This window comes from Aythya ferina, assembly GCF_964211825.1.
Source record: "Aythya ferina genome assembly, chromosome: 3".
NCBI lineage: Eukaryota > Metazoa > Chordata > Aves > Anseriformes > Anatidae > Aythya > Aythya ferina.
The window spans coordinates 86,413,386-86,432,133 of record NC_140298.1 but is presented as its reverse complement, the minus strand read 5'-3'; the positions used below and the strand labels follow the sequence as shown (position 1 = coordinate 86,432,133).

The 18,748-nt window shown below is 37.3% G+C and overlaps 1 protein-coding gene across 4 annotated transcripts in view; it reads left to right on the top strand.

Moving 5' to 3' along the window:
- The window catches only part of SENP6 (SUMO specific peptidase 6), a 92,606-nt gene extending 80,741 nt beyond the window's left edge, over nucleotides 1-11,865 (top strand). For all 4 annotated transcript variants that reach the window (XM_084512364.1, XM_084512367.1, XM_084512366.1 and 1 more), the window contains 6 exons: nucleotides 362-795; nucleotides 3,784-3,887; nucleotides 5,983-6,071; nucleotides 8,259-8,327; nucleotides 8,405-8,555; nucleotides 10,676-11,865. In XM_084512364.1, coding sequence (XP_084368490.1) covers nucleotides 362-795; nucleotides 3,784-3,887; nucleotides 5,983-6,071; nucleotides 8,259-8,327; nucleotides 8,405-8,555; nucleotides 10,676-10,885 — 1,057 coding nt within the window. In that variant the 3' untranslated portion in view covers nucleotides 10,886-11,865. The remainder of the gene's footprint in view (nucleotides 1-361; nucleotides 796-3,783; nucleotides 3,888-5,982; nucleotides 6,072-8,258; nucleotides 8,328-8,404; nucleotides 8,556-10,675) is intronic.
- Nucleotides 11,866-18,748: the final 6,883 nt, after the last annotated feature.

Below are 18,748 nucleotides of genomic sequence, written 5' to 3'. Positions count from 1 at the left end.
TGTGATAAAGAAAACATTTAAAATGAATTAAGCTTTAATTCAAAGGAGGAAAAGGATGTATAAACTGTGAACAAATTGAAATAATATTTAGACAGCACCTATTCTCAACTAACTGCATCATATTAATACATTTGTTGGTGACTGCTGGCATAGAATGATCCTCCCTTTAAAGAAAACTTAATGTTCAAGTAAGACCTGCACAGGAAAGTGAACAGCTATTGCAGTCTGTTGATTATGGGGAACAGGTTTCAGTTTTGTGTGCACGTATGTGCACAGAGTTTTTGCTTGCTTTTACCAACTTCAAGTTTAACACTGAATATTAATGTAATTGCTGGTTATTAATAAATTTTTTCCTTTGCAGGGCCCACTGGTTTTTGGCTGTCATCTGTTTTCCTGGTCTAGAAAAACCCAAATATGAACCAAATCCTCACTATCATGAAAGTGCTGCAACACAGACAAAATCTTCCTCTTCAGATGGAGAAAGCAACACACCATCTCCTTTGCCAAATGAGTTCGATACCCAAAACTCGCCTTCCATGTCCACAGCAAAGAAGACATTGACCAAAAAGTATAATACAGCTTTAATTGACCCAAACACTGAAACAGAGGACAGTGAGTCTTCGTGTTGTAGAAGAAGTCCTTGTAGGGGAAAAAGTGGTTTCAAAAAATTGAGTCAAATAGACAGTGATGTGGAAGAACCTAACACTGTGGAATCAGCATGCCATAAACTTGACCATAGGACTCCAGATGAAAACGGTATACAGGGTGAATTCACAACTGCTAGCCAATCTATGGGTATGTAATTGTAAAAACACACATTTTAATGTAAATTTGGAAGCTTCACATCTGTTACTACATTTGCAGTTGTGTAAACATTGAAAGTTGAGTAGTTTGTGGCTCACATTTGAAGGCTGGCAATGTAAGTAATTTACAGCCATTGTGTAAGAAGTTTTTGTGTTCATCTCTCATCACATGAGACTGGAGAGAAAACAGTTTACCCAAATCCGACAAATTTGTCAGTCGCATTATGCTTTCTCACACACAATCATTTTCTAAATGTCACTTAATTTGCATCAGATGAGACTGGAATTTTTAGGGAAAGAATAGTAGTTGCTGATCCTTTGACCGTGAACCCTCAAAATGTATATGCATGGGGCAGCTGAATTAAGATCATGAGAAAGTTTAATTCCACTGTCTTCTAGAGTTTGAAGTTTCACTTCAACAAGTTCTTGAATGTTCTGTTGGAAGGCATGTAAAAAGACTGAGAAGAAAACAACCAAAAAAAAAAAATCAGTCATGTGATTTCCATGTTACATTTAGAGAGGCTTCCTCCATGCATCACTTTTGTGGAGGCTGATACCAGTAGTTTTAGTCGTCTGGAATAGCATTTGTACAAAAGTGAGCAAAGGAGCTGACATAATTTTGAAGACAAATGAAGGAATTGGGAAAAGATTGTTTTCTCTGCTCACAGTTTTTCCCTTGAGGCATAGAGTACAAAACAGCTGGTCGTGAGAAAACTTCTGTGTCAGGCACTGATAACATTCCTACTGACTTAATTTACACATAGTAAATAATTGTGTCGTTTATGGTACAAGGTCTGAAAAGACTATTAATCAAATGGTCTAATCTGTATACTGCAGGCCATTACATGCAGTATCTTTGGGTGTAAACCATTTCCCACTTTCTAGTCCAAATTTATTCCTGGCTAGTTTATTCTTCTTTTGTGGTAACATTGTCACTACTAGCAGCTCTGTTTTGTTCTTACAGGGAGATAGGTGGGCAGTTGTTGTTTGGATTGATTTTTTTTTTCATTCTGTACACGATTATCGCAGTCTGATATTGGTGCTGTATATGGTCTCACCTGTCTTGGATGCCACTATTGTTTTTTGTCTGTAATTAGCGAGGACATTCTTTATGAAATACATTTTTGCTAGGATAGCATTTCTTTCTTTTTAATGGCTGCACTGTATTGGTGGCTGGCCGATGGTCCTTCTGTCAAAATCTGAAATGCTCAGACTTCATTGCTCAGCTATGGCAGATGATGCAGCCTGTGATCAGTGCAGATGTTCGTAATGGTCCCAGTCCAGGTTTAAGAGAGAGATTCAATTCAAAATTGACAGTACAGCAATGAAATTTAGATGCACTACAAACCTGAACTGCCATTTATATCAGATGGAAGATGGGGATGCGGGCCTTCAGTATTCTGCCCAGTCTTCAGCTGTTACTCTAGAAGGGTATGGATCTTAACTCTTGACTGCCAAAGCTATGTGCTAGCTATCTGAAGATACCTCAAAAGGCAGCAGCTGCCCCTTTCGTAGTACAGTCAGTGAACTGTAAGTGAGTTGTTCAGTTGAGTTGCTCTCTGCTCTAATTAAGGTCTCCACCGTGTGTTGTGAGACCCTAGGTGCCTACTATACATGGGAGCTTAAACACAGATGTCTTGATCTCAAACTAATTTGTGGTGTTGGACTCACATATTAGTAGAAGTTGATGCAAAATAACTTTGAAGAGATCATCCAAAATACATATTTTTTATTATTTAACTAATCCCCCACTTTTATTCATAGGTCATACAGTTCTTCTTGTATGATCTGTGATTATTCTTGATACCAATTCTTATTTTTTAGGACTGTCAGCAGTAAGCCATGCGAGTGTGGCCTACTTTCTTTGCTGAGGTCTTTTCAAAGACACCAAGTAAGATTAATTCCCAAGTTTGTCCCTATGGAAATCCCCTGGTAACCTCATTCCAGACTGTTAGTTCAACTTCAAATGCAGATCTTCTTTGACTTTGTTAGCTAGTTCTTTGCCCTATTTACTGTTCTTACAGAAAAATCCTGGGTTGCTTTGGTAACTAATAGGTCCTTCGCTGGCACCAGAACCAACACTTCCATTTTTGTGTTTGTTTAGATATACTATACAGCCTTTTCCTAAGGAAAGTTTTCTTAGGAAGTTACCAAGTTCTGCTAGCACAAGTTATATGTTTATCATTTATTTTCACATAGTTAATTACTTTTCTCTTCAAAAGCTGTTCTGAAGGCTTGCATGGTAGTATAGGAGGACTAATGAGCCTGTAGCTGTTTGTGTCTGCATCCTTCACAGGTTTAGCGATAACATTAATTGTTCTTTATATTTTCTGATAGTTTCCCACGTGAGTAAATATGTAAAGGCATATGTAAATATGTGGGGAGTGAATTTTCAGATACATCCTTTTTATGTAGCAAACAGTGAAGTTTCACAAACATTTCTAATCTGTTGCTCCCAGAAGAGCTGATCCTGCATTTTGCCCTCCCTAGCAGCATGTTCTGTTTTACCAGCAGAAGTCGTCATAAAACTGCACAGCAAATCTGATCAAGGAACTGATTCAAATTAAAAATACTAAGCTTTTGGCTGACTTTCTCAGTCTGGTCCACTGTGTGTGGATATATTTTGTGTCAAAGGCAAGAAGAACTACCTAGGGACAAAATGAGACTTCTTTTGGTGGCAGGGCCACTTATTGTTGTAAAGGCCTTATGGAACTCCAGTGGTAATTTCATGGTATGTTTTAGTCTAGGTTATTACAACTTTTTAAGCATTTCACAAAATAAGGAATAATCTTTGCTGTATTATTTAGAATAAACTTTTCCCTTTGGGTTTATTATTTACATGAATAAAATGCTGTTTATCAGCTGTAGAGAAGTTACCGTGAGGAACTCTTAGAAAATCTCAGGTACTTAAAATTAGTTTGGTCTTCAATGATATGTAGCATTTGGTGTTTAAATATATTACTGTCTGTGATTGATGCAGATGGATTGCACAAAATCAGGCTAAACTACAGTGAAGATTCAGCTGATGGCAGTAAACTGAATGAAGATGAATTAATAGATTTTTCGGAAGACCAAGATAACCAGGTAAAGTATTTAGCAATTTTATCTGGGAAAGGCAGACTGTTGTGTTTCATTTTCAATGGGTAGTGTAAAAGCTTTTATATACATTGTAAATGTGCATTATCTAAAGCTAATTAATTTTACAAATGTCAAATCCAAAGCACTGTTTACCTTACAAAATTTAGAAACTAGCAAACAGGAGAGGATCGAACATATGTTCATTAAACTGTTCAACAAGAAACTGCTGTTCTGATCCTGCATTTCATGTTGTGTGAGTCCTGTGCATTATGACAATATTATCCAACGATTTTATTGTAAACTCTGAAAGTCAGCAACGCTCTCTAATCTCCCCAACTCCCATATTTACCTAGTAGACCCGAGAGCAAGTTACTCTGATTTAAGCTACATTTTTTTGGTGTAAACAGATGGATTTATAAGTAGGTGTTAACTCTTCCGTTGCATTTAGTCATTGTTTTTCCTAGTCACATTTAAACAATGTGGGTTTATAATCAAGTGGTGTTCTTCAAGTTCAAGAGTTTTAGATTGCAGAGATGTGGGAAGTCTGATCATTTGTTGTCCTTCATTGATTCACTTCTGAGTATAAGAGCGTGATCTCATAGCCGTGTTGCTTCTGCAGTGGAAGTTCAGTGTGAGCAAGTTAGAAGTTAAACAGTTGCTCTTCTTAATTGGTCTTCGTGTGTTCATTGTTCTGGGTATATAAGTCTAAGTTGTCTGAAACAAAGAATCAAAGGCTTTCAAATGTACAGTCCAGAATTTATCTGTTCTTCACCTTTGAGTCCAGACAAAGCAGTTATTTTGCAAAGTCTGCAGCTATTTGTGATGTCTTCCAAATAGTGTGTGTGTGTGTCTATGTGCACAGCGTAAAAACAGTCACTTCTTGTTGAAACCTATCTGCGCTTTCAGACTCAATCCACCTGCTGTCATGTCACTTGTCCAAATAAATAGTCTTTGATTCTATCCTAATGAAGTGCCTTTCTGTACTTGGTAGCAGAAAGCAGTGAAGAAAGCTCATGGTCACCTGTGTTCTTTGAGGGGAGGAAAAGATGCCAAGTTCCTCGCTTGCAGTGTAGCTTAGAACTTGGCTCAGGAGGAAGCTGTTACTGATATCTTCTAGAACACACAAAGCAAGTATAGAAATGGTAGACCATGACAGGCTGAGTGTACTTTCATGTCTGCCAAAAATGATGTTGAGGCTGCAGCAGAAGCAGGTGTATTAGGTATCGTGTAGAAGACATGATAAAATCTTAATGGTGTAACAGGAGGATTTTAGTCATAGGATCCTGTGTACAGGATCCTGTATGATTTGTACACAAGTGCTCAAATCATGCTGATTTCTTGGTTCCCCTTTTTGGAAAGCATATCTTTCCCTGTAATGCAGTGGTCTGGGGTAGTAATAGCTAACTCCATAGCCGGGTGAGAAATCATGGATCACTGGTTTCCTTTTAGGTACAAGAACGTAGTGTTCTCATTGATGAATCTTCCATATCCTTCATAGCAATCATTACTGAAATCAAAAGGTTAAAGAATATTCCCAGGTTTGTGGTGTATCAGTTTTTGCAATATGTAAAATCATGTCAATTTGCCTTTAGATTTCCCTTGCTCAGAGAACCAAGTTGGTGGATTCTGGACTAAGGATCAAGCTTTCCTCCTGAGTTTATTGCAGATTTTGCAGATACTGTCTCGTTTCCTATGCTGAATAAGTTTCTAGTAATCAGTAGGAAGAGACAATACAATTTGGATTTTAACCTGCAGGGAGATGCACCTCTTTTAGGCCAGAAACACTTAAAAAAAAAAAAAAAAATCATGTTTTTTTGTTTCATTTGTGTGTTTGTTTTTTTTTTTTTCTAGTTTCAGTGGTCATTAAATATAACAGCACCATTCACTCCATGTCTTTCCAGCATGGATTTGAGAAACAGTGTGAGACTAAAAGTTGTTAATATAAGCAGTGAATGGTTGTAAATGAAAAAAAAGTTAACACTTCTTTATTAAACTTGATGTTGTTGGTCTTGAATAAAAACAGAAAGTATAGCAATAATTCCTCTTGCATCTGTTTAAAAATGTGAACTTCTAAACACCTGTAAACATATTGCTTTTGTAGGAAGACAGTAGTGATGATGGTGGCCTTTTAGATGATAACTGTAATTCAGAAATGGGACAGTGGCACCTGAAGCCTACTATCTGCAAACAGTAAGTAGTGAAACAGTTGAAATTGATATTAATACAGTTTGGGAAATGAAAATTTCATGGGAGTGTATGAAATTTTAAGACAGTAATTGTGGGAAATGCTCATACATTTTCTTCAAACAGTTTAGCCTGTGTATTTGTGTTTGAGGGAGCCTTCTATATTCTGTAGTACCATCATCTTCAGTAATCAGAAAATATAGCAAATGAAACTACTGGTAAAATAATACCTTGTTGGTTTCTGTTAAGCTTATGTACTTCTTCAAGTGACAGAAGATTATTTCTTCAAATAAGGCTGTATGTTCATATTTTGTGCTTAGATTCCTACAGAAAGAAGGTTGCAGAAGCACGTTTAAATGTATCCTTTTATATTAAAAGGCAGAATAATTTCTTCAAATTAAACATGTAGTTAAGTTAATACTAAATGAAACCTTTGTGGTCAGTCAAATTATTACAGGAAAATAGAATCGTTTTTAACTGCTTCCATGCCTGATTTAAATGTATTTGAGTTGTTTTTATTGTCTCTCCCTGTTTCTTGGTTAATCTTCTTTTCTCTAATGAGAATGCTTCACAGCATTGAGTTCAATTACAGGGTCTTTCACCTACTTTTTTCATAACCTGTTTTTCATTTGAAATATCTTTAAAATGTTTTTGGATTTTGGAAACACAAGTGATTTATTAATGAACACTGACTGCAGCTGCCTGCATTTTGATGTGACCAGAAGTGTTATTCCAAGTCCAGAAATATTGTCACTAATATTGTTGTCTTCAGAGTTTTCTTTATATTTTACCACATTTTGTTTATCCATTCTCACATTTTTTCTGAATGTAATGCTTACTAGAAAGGTAATGGTTTTCATAAGTGGTTTTTCTTACGGTGCAGGATAATAAAATTATGTATTTGTACATTATATGAAATATGTAGGTAGTATCCTTGATGCATTGTCATGAAGGTGTAAAAATCCATCTGTACTGCGAGATTTAGAAATATTTGGTAGTGCTATGGACTTGTAATTATAGCTTAAATTTTTCTCATGCTGATGATAGATTATCTGTTTGTAATACTTCTCTCCAGTCATTATTTAAATCTGAATATGAAACTTCATAAAATCTTTGACACAGGTATCAAAAATCATTAAGGGCACTTGAAACTATGATAACAATGAAGTATTAAAATTATTTCTGTATGAGAAAGGAAATTCAATTCTACTCCTCCCTTCCAAAACAAATAATAAAAAAAAAAAAGTACTGGATTGTGTGTTTTGAGAATATTGCTTATTTAAATAACATCTCTCTTTCAATCAAAAATAAAAACAAGTATAAATTAAAGCAATCGTTGTTCAAGTAATAATATGCTTGTGCCTCAAAAGTTGCATACATGTAAGTTAATTTACACATACAAACCAAACCTATTTATAAATTCATGTATATAATTAGTCTGAATTTGCTAGTTTCCAGTTACAAAGAACATCTTGTGTGAATGCATGTGTGTATTATTATTAGGGGAAAAAAGGTAGAGCTTTGTGATAAGTAGTCTGTATCTTATTTGTCCCTTAAGGTACACCTTATATCTTAACAATGCTGAGATTCTGAACCCTGGAATGAGTTGGCTCCAGTGGATAAATCCAGCTGTTGCCTATAAGGCAGCTGATATAATTATATATAATTATTACATTTATAGTTTCTGCTAAGACTGTAGCCTCTAGATTGAATGATAGATTTCAGATTCAGCAGTTGGGACCACTTCTTGAACATACAAAATCTAGTGTATTTTTAGGTGCTGTGGACTGCCCTATCTGTCCTCCAGATGTTTCTCCAGGAGGACGTTTGTGGGTTCTGTGCCTTACTTTCCAGTCTCTTGCAGGTGTCCCAGATACCTTGTGCATCTAAAGTAGCACTAGACACCTGGGGGGCTTTTAGGGTAACTAGATTTTGCCTGTAACAAATGGTTTCAGTCTGAGAGAATGCACTTAGAAACTATAGTACTGGAGTTCTCTGTACTGAGTGTGTGGTTAAATTTAAAGATAACTTTGTATTTAGCTATCCCAGTTAGGGGATTATAGCAGCACTGGTAAAAATGTTATAGTACTGATCTACTTTTCTTCAAGGTCATCCCACAAATCGCTAGCTTTGTAATGTATTTTCTAAGCTGTTGTAAAAGACTCTGTACTTTAAAATTATGTTCTCTTACAGGCCCTGCATTTTGCTTATGGACTCCCTGAGAGGCCCTTCACGGTCAAATGTTGTGAAAACACTAAGGGAGTAAGTTTCATAACTAATTTTTGCAAAATTCTGCAAGTGAAAAACAAAGTTTTAATTTTCATGGTCTTTTATCGTAGATATTTAGAAGTAGAATGGGAAGTCAGGAAGGGCAATAAAAGAAGCTTTTCCAAAGAAGTCATGAAAGGTTCCAACCCAAAAGTGCCACAACAGAACAACTTCAGTGATTGTGGAGTGTACATACTGCAGTATGTGGAGAGCTTTTTTGAGGTATGTATACCTATTTATGTAACTATTTGTTTTGTCTCCTGCAGCGATCAAGTATGTGCTGCAATTATAAAAGGCTCTTTTAGCTTTTACAGCTATTTATTAGATGATGCATTAGAAACAAATTTATATGTTCTCATAGATAATAATGAATACTTCCTGGAAAATAAACTAATGGCCAATATTTTAATATCTGGTACACATGTGTACCAGATACCAGAAGCCATGGAATTTTCTGAGAAATTACTGAGAAAAGCTTTGTGTTGTTACAGTGCGTGGCCTTTAAAATTACCCAGTAAGAGTTCAAATTTGAGTTCAAAATCTAAACCAAAGACGTGGTACTATAAAAGCTTGTTCTTTTTCCCCTAAGAAATGTGACTGTGAATAAATTCATTAATACAACACAGCTAATTTAGACTTCTTAAGCTTTCATTATAACATGTAAGTAAAATCATTATAGCTAGAAGCCAAATCTTAATTCCATTGAAGAAAATAGTTGAATCTTTATTTCCTTTAACTATCTTGGCCTTCAAGTTAAGGCTCCTTTCAGAAGGGGAGGATGGAACACCCTCAGGTCTGGGTTGGGAGGAGAAATGGTGAATTGAGATGGGGTGTAGACTCTGTTTACAGTCTAGAGTGCTTTAGAGCACTGTTGATGAGCTGTCCTGTGACTACCCGTCTCCCGAGAAAGCTGGTGATTCCTTCTCCATTGCTCAACCCTCCCCTTGTTCATTCCTTATGTGATAGCAGCAAGGCTTTAGAAGAGTTTATTCATGCAAAATGAAGGCCAAACATTCAATGTGCCTTAAAACACTTTTTATTAATTAATTAGCTTTTGCTTTTCAGAGCTTAGAACCATCCTAGAGAGCTTTTTGTTCTGTACGTGGGGGACTGTGGAGCCAGCCACGTTCTAAGGACCTTACCCCTTGGTTCTTGCCAAGTGCCTGCAGAATTATGGCAGGCTGGATCCCCCTGTCTTGGCCAGCCCCACAGCTTTGCCTGCCAGGGGGCAGGGGTGGGACGTAGATGCGTCTGGTAAAAAATCACAGGGTATTCTCAGAGGTGACGCTGGTGGGAAAGTAAAACCTGGGCTAGCGGCACAGTACTAGAAAATCTCACAGCTATTGAGCTAATCCATTGCAGCTGTTAATGTGTCTGAAAGATGCTACCAAGTCTCAGTTGTCCCGGCAGCTGTACCAGCTGACCTGGAGAGTATGGTTAGGTGCATGGGTAGGGCTGTTCAGTCACATCTTCTGCTTTGTGGGTTTATTTCAAGCGTCTTCTTTTAATAATAAGCATTAAAGCCATGACGTGTAGGTCTTTTTAAAACCAAGGCTCGCTTGACGAGGTATCTGGCGTAACAGCACGGCTGGTGCCTGCTGGGCCCCATCGGCTCGGCCACCGGAGGGCGCCTGGGGCCGCGGCCGGGCCGCCGCCATGGCCGCCCCTGGCTGTCCCTGTGGTGATGGGCAGGCAGGAGGGGCTCGCTGAGAGAAAGCGCCGTGCCGCAGGCTGTGCTGATGGGTCGGGGCGCAGTGGTTGTGCCTCACCGCAGCTCTCCTGCTAGTTCTCCGGGTAAGTGACCTCTGGCAGGAAAACGGGAGGTAAGCACACAGAAAGGGCCGGCAGGCAGCCAGGTGCTCTTCCCAGGCGCCTTGCTTTTAGGAGTGGAATGTAAAGCTCAATTTCCTGGTTTGTTGTGGTCCCACAGGTATTTACAAGAACAGGACTAGAGCTCATTAGGAATCCGGTCTTGATTCTAGCCACCCTTTTTTTCCAAAAGAAAAGAAAACAAAAAACCCTGTATCTTGTATCTATTTATCTTTTACCTCTTAATTAGTACGATGTCTATCACACAAATTAATTCAAATAGTTTGCCTACACAATACAGCAGTCTGAGTAGATTATTTGGACACTCCACCAGAACTGTGGTGTGGATGTGTGATATTCATAGCAAAGCTTGATCAATTTGACATTAATTCTACATGTACAAAAGATATAAACAGTAGAAATTTTGTTTCACGCTGAGGGATGAGCCAGGGAAGAATGCACATTTTCCACTACAATTCTCCCCAATCTTTTACGTTATAACTCCCTACTGTCCAAATCAACTTTCTTTTCAGAATCCTATTCTGAGTTTTGAGCTACCAATGAACTTAACAGACTGGTTTCCACGCCCAAGAATGAAAACCAAAAGAGAAGAAATACGAAAAATAATCCTGAAGCTGCAGGAACAGCAGAGCAAAGACAAGAAGGGACAAAAAGACGCAAGTTCAGCAGAAAGATCTTTGCAGGAAAAAACAGAACAACTTATCAACAGTGGCTCAGACTGAATGTTGTATCTGTTGCATGTTAGCTCCACAATCAAAACTGAAATATACATTTTGTCTGCCCAGACTAAAGATTTGGCGTATTCTCTGCTCAAAGTTACTTGGAAATGTTCAATGCCTGTATAAATGTGTGTCATAAAAAGATTTAATTCCCACAAAGATGTGTATTAAGTAAGCAAGTCTGTACATATGTTAATGAGGCCAACTTTTTCAGCATTTGTAATTACTTTTTTTCCACTTGGTAGGGAGCTTTTGTTATGTATTTCTGTTAATAGAACTTAAATAGCAACTTCTAAACATAAAGCAAATAAAGAAAATATTTATAGGATAAAATGGTTAACTTTTTCTTTTTCAGTAAAGCTGTAATGTTACAGGCTTAAGTAACACATAGGGAATGATTTGGTAGTAAGATACTTAATTCATATTTTGACCCTATTTAGTTGCCCTTTACAAGATTATTCTGCTTGCGCTACAAACAATAATATGGGTAAGTGTCTCAGTGTACCATGGCCTCAGAGAGGGTGATTCCCATCCTCACAGTATCTAAGTGTAGGCAGTGTAATAGTTAATAGGACTGCTTCAGATTTGGGGTTTTAAAAGATATGCATTGCAATTAAAATTCCACACTTGCTTTAGTGGGACGGGCTAGAGAAAGGAGGAGAATGCTCTTTGACCAGAGATTACTATTCAAGCAGTATTATAAAAGTGGTTTCAATGAAGTGATCTTGAGTGATACTATTAAATCATATTTTGTGGATCCCAATTGTTGTACAGGTGTATTTTGAGACTTTCTTCATTATAAAATTGTATTTTGGTAAGTGTACTTGGAATAGCAGATTGCCCACATTACATTTTCTATGTTACAATTCTGAATGTTACATTCATATGTGCTTTATCTAAGTAATGAACATTTAAAAAAAGTGTATGATTACTATTTTTTGTAATATCCATGCAAAAAAAAAAAAAGAAAAAAACCAACAAAATATCAGTGTTCATTGCTTGCTTGTTTGTTCTTGGCTTTAGGTAGCATCAGACTAATGCTGGGATTTGTTTGGGTATTTCCAATATATTTTGATTTTTAAAATAGTTTAAAATGCCATTGTTGCTTACAGTGCAAGCATCCTTGTTAGAAAGGCTTTGGTATTCAAATGAGGAAAATAAGAAATGTTTTTTGCAAGGATATATATATCCAGTCCACTGCTAGTATGGATATCTTTGAAGGGATCCAGAAGCTGTCTCTCCCTGGGAGGAAGTCTCTCAGGGGACCAAGGGGATTTTCTGTCCCTCCTTGCAGACGGTATTTTCTTGCCTGTTTTTTTCTACTGGGACTGTAATTTGTCATTCCCTTCTCGAGAAGAAGCAGCAGAGACTTCCTTAGCTGAACTTTGTGTCCCCCAAGATCAGTTTTTATACAGAAGATCAAGCATACTTGAAGACCCAGTACTTCAGGCTCTCTGTGAGTTTGCATTCTCACTAAACCCTGAAAACATGGCTGTTAAGGGCGTTGCTGCCAGAAAAGGTATTGCTGTGAGACTCTGTTTAAAAGTAGGGTCACTGACCAAAACAGAGTGATTGCACAAAGAGCAACACAGCCATGGGCTGCTAACCTGCACAGGTAACCCACGGGATTTAGGGGATTTGTTCATTCCCTCATCTCTTTCTTGTGCAGACCCTGTGCCTCATGGAGAGTACGTAAGCACCGTACGTCTCTTGCAGATGGGCCGATGCCTAGAGAGGTTTTTTGTTGAAGTATGTGGGGGCAATCTTCTGGTTTACAAATTAAATATGTAAGGCACGCGCTTAGGAGTTGTTTCCTCCATGGCATTAGTCCAGTATTCTTGCCATTGTTGCAGAAAATAAGTGATAAAGTAGCTTCAGATTGTTTTCCTGCAGCGTCTTGTATCTGGTTTCAGTGCAACTAACATATTGGAATAGTAGTTTTTACAAATGCAAGTAAATCAGTGATGGCTTGTAGAGAGGAAAGGAAAGTAAGTTCTTGGAAATACAGAAACCATTGCAAATAGAATGTGTTTCTTCTCAGTTAGTTATTTTTCCCAATGATATGTTCTAATTATATGGAGTATATCCAAATTTGATCAATATAATTGTTTTCCTTTTTCTAACGCTTGTGATGCAGGTTCATAAATTGATGATGTAGAACTATTTGGTTCTCTTGCTAGGAATGGCCTGGTGCTTTCTCCTTTTCCTTCCTCTATCCTGTCCTCCCCTTCTTCCCTTCCCTTTTTCAAAGCTGTGAAGAAAGTGTTTGATTTATTATCATTTAATGTTAAAGGTCTTGAGATCTTCAGTCATATACAGCAAGCTAATATACATGTTAAATATAGGAAACTTATTTTTTTAATAAAATTTGATGTTAATAGAAAAACACAGGATTAAGAATGAGTTATTTTAAAATGTTACTACTTTGGTTATAAAAGTTCACTACTACATGTACTTACTAATTATTCATTCTCACCGTAGTGGTCAGCTACAGTACAGCTTTGCAACTGAACAAGGAATTTTACTGGTGGCTTTTCTGAATAAAATGTAATAAATCAATGGAAGTTAGTGGGGTGGAGGCTAGATATTTATATTTAATAATTATATGAAGATACATGCACTCTGAGGAAAGTGTAAGTTGCTTATTCCTTTATAAGATTTAAGATTGCAAATACTTTGAGTAGCATGACTGTGTTCTGCAGCGTAAGGTATCAGATGGCTGCCTAATTAAATGGATCTCTTTGTATTGTTTTTCAGGTTGGCTAGAATAACAGTTCAGAGTCCTTTTAAAAGTTTTAGATTACATAGCATAAAAAATGCATGTACTTCTGGTGCACATTTGCAGGATAGCTGCAAAAGTAGAAGAGACATCTAAGTAGTCCCTTGTGACATTCCTTTTTTTTTCTTGCTGAAGCACACCCTTAAATGAACAGACTCGAGCAGAGGAACTGTTCAGTTGGTTTTTGAGGTTGCATTGCGCTCTTGTCATGGAGGAGTCTATTTTCCAAAACATTCAGAAAAAAAAAAAGTTGAAAAAAAAATTAGAAAACCATGTAGTTGATATTTTATTTATTTTTAATTTATGTACCATGTAGCAAGCATGTGAAAGAACTGCGCCAGCTTCCCTAGTTTAAGATCCACTATATTTTATTTCTCAGATTTTTTGATTAAAACATTTTCAGTCACTGGTTAAAACCTTGCACTGACATCCTTGAATTGTACTTACTCCTAAAGAACCTCTGTAGTCTGTACCGGGATTCCCAAAGGTGTACTCCATCTCCCTGAATCTTTTGACTCTTGGCATCTACTTCTACAAATCAAAGGGGAACTTATGTTACAAGGTACAACTTTGAAACAGTACCAATGAGGTAACGGCCATATTACTTGTCTTTTGCCACTGTGTTTTGTATTTTAAAACTAAATCATTTCTGCTTAACGCAAGTTAAGTCTGTTGGGAGAAAGATGTGGTGAAAGGTGTTCTGTGGGATCCAGTCTGGTTAGTGAGGATAAAATCTGCAAAACAATTATGTTGTGGTTTGCTGTAGTTTTCTGACAGGCTAGGTTTTACTTGCTTTTGGCAGATTTGCATGTGGACCCATGCAGACCTGTGGCTACAAAGGGAAACTTGGTAATGTACACCATGCCTGCAGGATGCTTTATTTGCTTATGTGAGTAATTGCAAGCCCTAACCTAGATTCAAAGAGCTGACCTGTTTCTTTGCTAGGCCTTTTTGTTCTTATCTTTTTTTCCTCTTGTGTTGGGCTCATAATTGATGTTGCCAGAGGAAAGTAAACAGTGCTCTTTGTGATGTATGATGCTTAAAATATATATGAACTGTGCTTTCGTATGAATATATATGAGCAGAAAGCTATGTGGATTTAGTATCCAAATTCTGGTAAACATGGGATTTACCATGTTTACATGGTAAGTAAAGAGACTTGCATTGCTTGCATCTTACATTTTCTTCACCCCTCCTTATTTTGCTGGGGTTTGTGATTAAATTCTGTTGTCAGTTATTTGGGGTGTGACTTTACCCACAACCAGTATATACAAAAATACTAGAATAAACCAAAATAGGTATATAATGTTAAATGATTCAGCAGTGGGAAGAGAGAGAATGATTACTTATTTTTTTTTTTTTTTAAACAAGATTTATGTGTATCGGGGGGGGGGGGGGGGGAACAGCTTTTCCAGGTAAATGGTTTATTTTAATGGAATAATCAAATCCACATACTATATGCGCTCAGATGTAGATGATATTTGCAAATTCCAACTTGTGGACAGATGCTCTTTTATTGTAAGCTGACTGAAAATCTTGAAGGTTAAGGGGAGCCAGACCAGTTTGTTGCAGCTGAGTATCTGTTCTCATGCAATGTGTGAGGAGGCTGCCTGAGGGAAAACCATCCTGCTTAGGCCAATTCGAGCTTAACTGTGTTGAGAGGCTGTTTCAGAGTCATTCTACTTTTAGAATCTGCACTTTCATGCAGAGATTAAAAAACATTCGATTTCCCCAGTGGTTTAACTTGTATAAAAAATAGATAAATTTTACTAATACCACCTCTCTTTAACTGTATTTCTGCCTTTGGAAACTTGGTTTACTTATGCATATATACTGATGTCAACTAAATACATACACAAAATATAACTAAATACCACTAAAAGTACTGATGACAACTCACAACAGTAGCTAGTAGACTGTTACACAAACTTCTATCCCCATTGTCCTCCAATTAAAACTGCTTTAATTTAAGCTCTGTGACAGTGCCTGTTTAGCATCAGGTTTGTTCTTCCTAACTAATGCTTTGGGAGAAAGAACATTGTGCATCCCTCATTTTTTTTTGCATGTATGCAAAAAGCAGTGAGTGCAGTGGTAGCCTGGATAGAGACACCAGCAAGTTTCGGACCAAAACCACAATACTCATTGTAGGAGTATTGTTTCAGGAAATAATTGGGAATTTAAGCTCTAGGATGTCTGCTATTTATGCAACAGGCTGAAAAAGAGCAGAATACTTAATTTATCTCTAGAGAACTTCATATTTTATCACTTCAGTCCTGGAAATTTGGTTCATGCTATACAACAATAATAAGCCAGATAGTGCGTGGGTTCTGCAACGCAGGAAATTTAGATAGGCTAGCCCCAGAAAAACACTGCTGAAAACACAATGTGTTTTAACATAAGTTGTGCTGGAATGCAAACAAATGGAGTATGTTTCTCATTTAAATGTTACTTAGTTAAACTGCTTCGTAAACAGTATTGTAATAATATCTGTCAGTGTTACACAAGGGCAATAAAAGGCTGTGAGAAGTCATACAGCTCTGTCCCATCCTACAAGACGACTGAAATTTCTAGACTTTAAACAAAATTTGCATCGACTCCTTCCACTGCAGATAAATATCCAGGCTCCAGAATCAAGAATGCGTATTTCACAAATGTCTGGATTAACGCGTTGCATGTATTTGTTTAGATGGTTTGTGATGATCATTATTGATCAGAAGGTGATACATTATTATTTTTATTTTTTAGCCATGCTTTTGTTCTGTAAAGGCAACATTCCCTGAATTAATGTATTAATTCTTTATATTTTTTAAGATTGTGCTATGCCTTATTGTACAGTCATTTTGTGAGCTTTTCATGCTAATGCCAATTATTCTAATACTTCTTACACAGTTAAGGAATTTGGATGCAATCTAGTCAGTCTGATTTCAATATCCAACTTGTAGCCCTGTGTCTGAATTGTCTCTCTAAAGCAAGCAAGTTAGTTCTCTGATTTCAAGGAGGTACCATTTTTTATAAAGATATTGTCTCATTCAAATGATTTTATTTAGACACAATTTTTCAGGCCAGTTAGGAGCTGATTAATATAAATTAAAATAAATTAATCCCCAAAGCCTTGAATGTAAAATTACATCTAGTTTGACATTCATTTTATCACACAAAATAAATGAGTAACGTTTGTTACTTAAGTTAAAGGATGAACCTTTATCTTGGCCACAGTCGCTAGACGTCATTATTTCCATTTTGCAAATTGAGTGCTCAGGGAAAGAGGTGAAAAGCATTTTAGTTTAACCGAGCTGAGCTCCATGCACTGAACTGCTGAGATTCACACTCCAGCTACTCTCACTTATGGGTGTTGAAAAGTAAGCTTAAAACGATGTTTACTGTTTACTTAGCTGCTTGAAGAGAGAGAATTTTGTGGCGAGGAAGACTGTTTGCCTAGATTTAAGTTTTCTTGACCTGAGATTATCAGCAGTCAGCGCTGAAGTGAGTGTTTAACTCTGCTTTCCAATATTTGCTCTGATCTTTACACAGGTGAGTTCTTTCTATGGTGCTTTGAATGAGCTGTCAATTGCTTGCATTATTTTTGCAGATACTCTTGCAACTCTGACCATAAGCATCTCAACTTGGGCACCTGACAATAAGAATATAGCTGATGACCACTGGAAAATGCTCTCAAGTAACTTGCTGAGTATCAGATAATTTTCCTATAGCAATGGGTCACGCGTTCATGTCTGAAAGAGAACATTTAGTTATTTCAATTAGATTTTATTTATTTTTTCCTTATCATACCTCCTCGTGGAACAACAGAATCACACAGCTCACAGTTGCCTTCAGTGTGAAATTTTCAGTTCCCTAAACAGTGGACTTGGCATCCACTGAGAGAAGCAGTATCTGGAGGAGAACATGACTTGCATGTACAAATTTCTGTCATCACAAGTGGACTAAAGTAGGGTTCCTTGGACAATTTAGTTTGTGGATGTTAACCACCTTTTGAGTGCTTGTTTGTAATACTCTTAACATGTGTGTTGCAGTGAGGTTTTCTGACTTCCATCATCGGTATGTGATGGCCACTGGTAGGACTAATTCCACAATACTCATTCCTGTTACTCTGTAAGTGGTTGTAGTACGTTGCCATTTTATTGCTCACCTAGGTGGAGTCATGATGCATAAATCCCAGTGATTTTTCCAGTTGGTTGCCAAAAGCAGAGGAACACAGGTACACATCAGGCTTAGGAAGAGCTAACTTCTGGTGGCTACAGAGTTTGTCCACTTGCTGGTTTCCTTCCCTCCCAACCCCAGATGACAAAGCAGTGCAGAAAGGCAGGTGGTTTTTTCCCCAGTCTCTCTTGGGGAAGACTACATCCCACCATTTGGATTTCTACAATGAATCTGCTCACACAAATGTGAGAAACACTCCGTAGCCAATAACTTAGGCTCAGGCGAGGATCTCAGTGAAGTAGTAATTTATTCGCGATTGCAATGGCGGGCGCCCCACAAGCAGGAGAGAGCGCATCTACTAGTTCCAAAACACAGTTTATATACCTTTTGATGGCAGGACCCTCCCCTGTTTCCCCACTGAGTGGGTAATCCAGATTCACAATCTATCTGATGCTTCACAAACAATGCATGGCCTTCAGTCGCCGGCCTGTTAAATTTCAAATTTCTTTTGACATTTTTACTGCTTGAAGTGGTAATGTTTCTTCACTTATCTGACTTGACTTGACACCGTGATTTTCACCTAATTGTCCTAAGGAGTCTGATTGTCTGCATTTTACAAGGTCGCCTGCTAAACTTTCTTATCACTGTAAGCATATCTCAGTACCACATTCCCTCCTTCTAAACAATGTAACTCTGCAAAAACAACATTTCTATTCCCACAATTCCCCCCTTTTCTTTTTTTATAATCTGTTGATTTTTGCAAAAACTCTTTTTATTTTTATTTATTTATTTATTTTAAGTGTAATTTGGTAAATATCTTCCTCTTCTTCGCTTTCTTTGCTCTCCATTTCCTCTAATATCATTTTATCTGAGTAGGGTGGTGGATCTATGGTCATTTGTTTCAATAATGTGGTTTCAATTAACCACTG